Source organism: Hylobates moloch, unplaced genomic scaffold, assembly GCF_009828535.3.
Source record: "Hylobates moloch isolate HMO894 unplaced genomic scaffold, HMol_V3 SCAFFOLD_9500, whole genome shotgun sequence".
NCBI lineage: Eukaryota > Metazoa > Chordata > Mammalia > Primates > Hylobatidae > Hylobates > Hylobates moloch.
The window spans coordinates 1-2548 of NW_026661775.1; the positions used below are offsets into that span (position 1 = coordinate 1).

General features: G+C 62.2%; 1 protein-coding gene across 1 annotated transcript; it reads left to right on the plus strand.

Moving 5' to 3' along the window:
- Nucleotides 1-225: 225 nt before the first annotated feature.
- LOC116465738 (glutathione hydrolase light chain 1-like) lies at nucleotides 226-1790 on the plus strand. Its single transcript, XM_032148710.2, has 5 exons — nucleotides 226-422; nucleotides 655-780; nucleotides 882-996; nucleotides 1078-1191; nucleotides 1495-1790. Exons 1-5 carry the CDS (start codon nucleotides 247-249, stop codon nucleotides 1639-1641), a joined length of 678 nt encoding a protein of 225 aa, XP_032004601.1. The 5' UTR covers nucleotides 226-246; the 3' UTR covers nucleotides 1642-1790.
- Nucleotides 1791-2548: the final 758 nt, after the last annotated feature.

Here is a 2548-nt window from a genome sequence, read left to right on the forward strand (position 1 = left end):
CTGGAGGCTGAGGACCAGGCAGACAGACATTCACAGTTGCTGGAACATGACAGAGACAGGGAGTCCCACTGGTCATGCAAGGTCCTGGGCCTGCCCCTGGGCCCTGGGGAGCCACGGAAGGCTGTGGGTGCTGGAAGATTGTGGTCAGAGCCACAGTCAGGGGCCTTCTGAGACCTGTGCCCCCTCCCCACCCTCCCTCCCCACCTCCTCAGGCCAGCTCTGGGGTCTCGGCAGGTGGTCCGCAACATGACCTCCGAGTTCTTCGCTGCCAAGCTCCGGGCCCAGATCTCTGATGACACCACTCACCCGATCTCCTACTACAAGCCCGAGTTCTACACCCCGGATGACGGGGGCACTGCTCACCTGTCTGTTGTCGCAGAGGACGGCAGTGCTGTGTCCGCCACCAGCACCATCAACCTCTAGTAGGGGCTGCTGGGCCACCTGGGTGGGGCAGGGCCAGGGGCGGGTGGCCCAGGGACTGCCCGCTTATCCAGTAAGGTGGCTCCATCACCTCTTTTCCTGGTGGGAAACTGAGGCCCGACCTTGGTAGCTTGTCCTGGGCCTCTCAAGGAGTATGTTTGAGCTTCAGTGGGTGGATAGGGACCAGGCTGGGCCAGGCGAGGTTGGGCACTGTCTGACCTGGCTGGGCGGTAGCTTTGGCTCCAAGGTCCGCTCCCCGGTCAGCGGGATCCTGTTCAATAATGAAATGGATGACTTCAGCTCTCCCAGCATCACCAATGAGTTTGGGGTGCCCCCCTCACCTGCCAATTTCATCCAGCCAGGTATGGGGTGGAGGTCCGGGGGTGGGGGACTGGGGTAGAGAGGGGCAGGTGTCCTGGGCAGGCAGCTGACGGGCATCCCTGTCTTCTCCCATCGGCCGTGGGGAAGCAGCTGGTCTTGTCCATGTGCCCGGCGATCATGGTGGGCCAGGACGGCCAGGTCCGGATGGTGATGGGAGCTGCTGGGGGCACACAGATCACCACGGCCACTGCACTGGTATGTGTCACGCCTTTTCTCCCTGGCCCTGCCCACCCTGCACAGCCCCCAGGCCATGCTGATCACACTCCCATGCCCCAGGCCATCATCTACAACCTCTGGTTCGGCTATGACGTGAAACAGGCCGTGGAGGAGCCCCGGCTGCACAACCAGCTTCTGCCCAACGTCACGACAGTGGAGAGAAATATTGACCAGGTGGGCCGGGGGTTGGAGAAACTGAGTTATGGTGTGGGGCCCAGGGCATCCTGGGCTGGAGGCCTGGATCATCACAGAGTGGACAATGGTTGGTGTCCTCTCTCTAGTGCCTGGGCCATCTGGAGCCCCTGTGCCGTGAGGGCCAAACCCCCTGCTCCAGTGAGACCCAGCAGGCCCCAACCTGCTCTTCCTGATGACCTGGCCCGAAATGGCACCACCTAGGCTGAGGTCTGTGACCACACAGTTGTGGTTCAGGTGGCATCTGGAGCCCTGCTCAGGCTTCCCCTCTCCTCCCACCCCCAGGCAGTGACTGCAGCCCTGGAGACCCGGCACCATCACACCCAGATCGCGTCCACCTTCATCGCTGTGGTGCAAGCCATCGTCCGCACGGCTGGTGGCTGGGCAGCTGCCTCGGACTCCAGGAAAAGCGGGGAACCTGCCGGCTACTGAGTGCTCCAGGAGGACAAGGCTGACAAGCAATCCAGGGTCAAGATACTCACCAGGACCAGGAAGAGGACTTTGGGGGACGGGTTTCCCTGTGAGCAGCAGAGCAGCACAATAAATGAGGCCACTGTGCCAGGCTCCAGGCGGCCTCCCTGGCCTGGCTCCCCACTCTCTGGGCCTCAGTGTATTGTGTGTGAAATGGAGCCATCTGGCTGGGGAGGAATGGAGAGGTGGGATTCGGAGATCTTCATAATGCGGGCACTGGAACTAGCCTCAGCATCTTTAGCATGGGGAAAGCCAGGCACGTGGCTGGGGGCCAGGGGAAGATCCATGCCAAGCCCTGCCCCTTCCCACCCTGATCCCTCAGACTTGGGACCAGGCCCTCCCTTACTGGGGCTGGGCAGCAACACCACCTAGGACCAGCCACCAGAGGGTGCAGCGACCCTGGCCCTTTCTTAGGCAGAGAGCTGATGCTGGGAACCCGGGCGCCTTCTCAGACCCGTAGGCGTCCAGCTCACCCTGCCGAGGACACGGGAGGTGAAGCTGAGGTCCGAGGAGTGGGGATTGGGCAACAAGCTGGAGGAAAACATCTCGGTCAGAGCCAAGCCCCTGGGGGGTTTCCAAGTTTAAGGCCAGAGTGAAACCCAAGCTTGTGATCCTCTCCAGAGGGAGGCCTGATTCTCAGGGAACAGCAAACTGGAAGATGTCCCCAGATCCCAGGGATCAGGGCTTGGACCAGCCGGGGACGCAGCCCAGAGGGAGTGGGTCTAGAAGGGAACAACTAGACACAGCAGCCTTCACCATTGGCAGCCCCTCCAGGCCTCCCTCGGGGCCTGCTCCCTCCTCCAGGCACAGTTCCAACACCCAGGGCAGGATTCTGGGAAAGCCTGGTGGAGGTGGGCTGGTGGGGGGT

Excerpts from the sequence above, each read along its gene's own strand:
- LOC116465738 (XM_032148710.2), top strand. The coding sequence starts at position 247 with ATGACCTCCGAGTTCTTCGCTGCCAAGCTCCGGGCCCAGATCTCTGAT. Across the intron at positions 423-654 it reads ACCAGCACCATCAACCTCTA|CTTTGGCTCCAAGGTCCGCT; the intron begins GTAGGGGCTGCT and ends GCTGGGCGGTAG. Across the intron at positions 1,192-1,494 it reads TGGAGAGAAATATTGACCAG|GCAGTGACTGCAGCCCTGGA; the intron begins GTGGGCCGGGGG and ends TCCCACCCCCAG.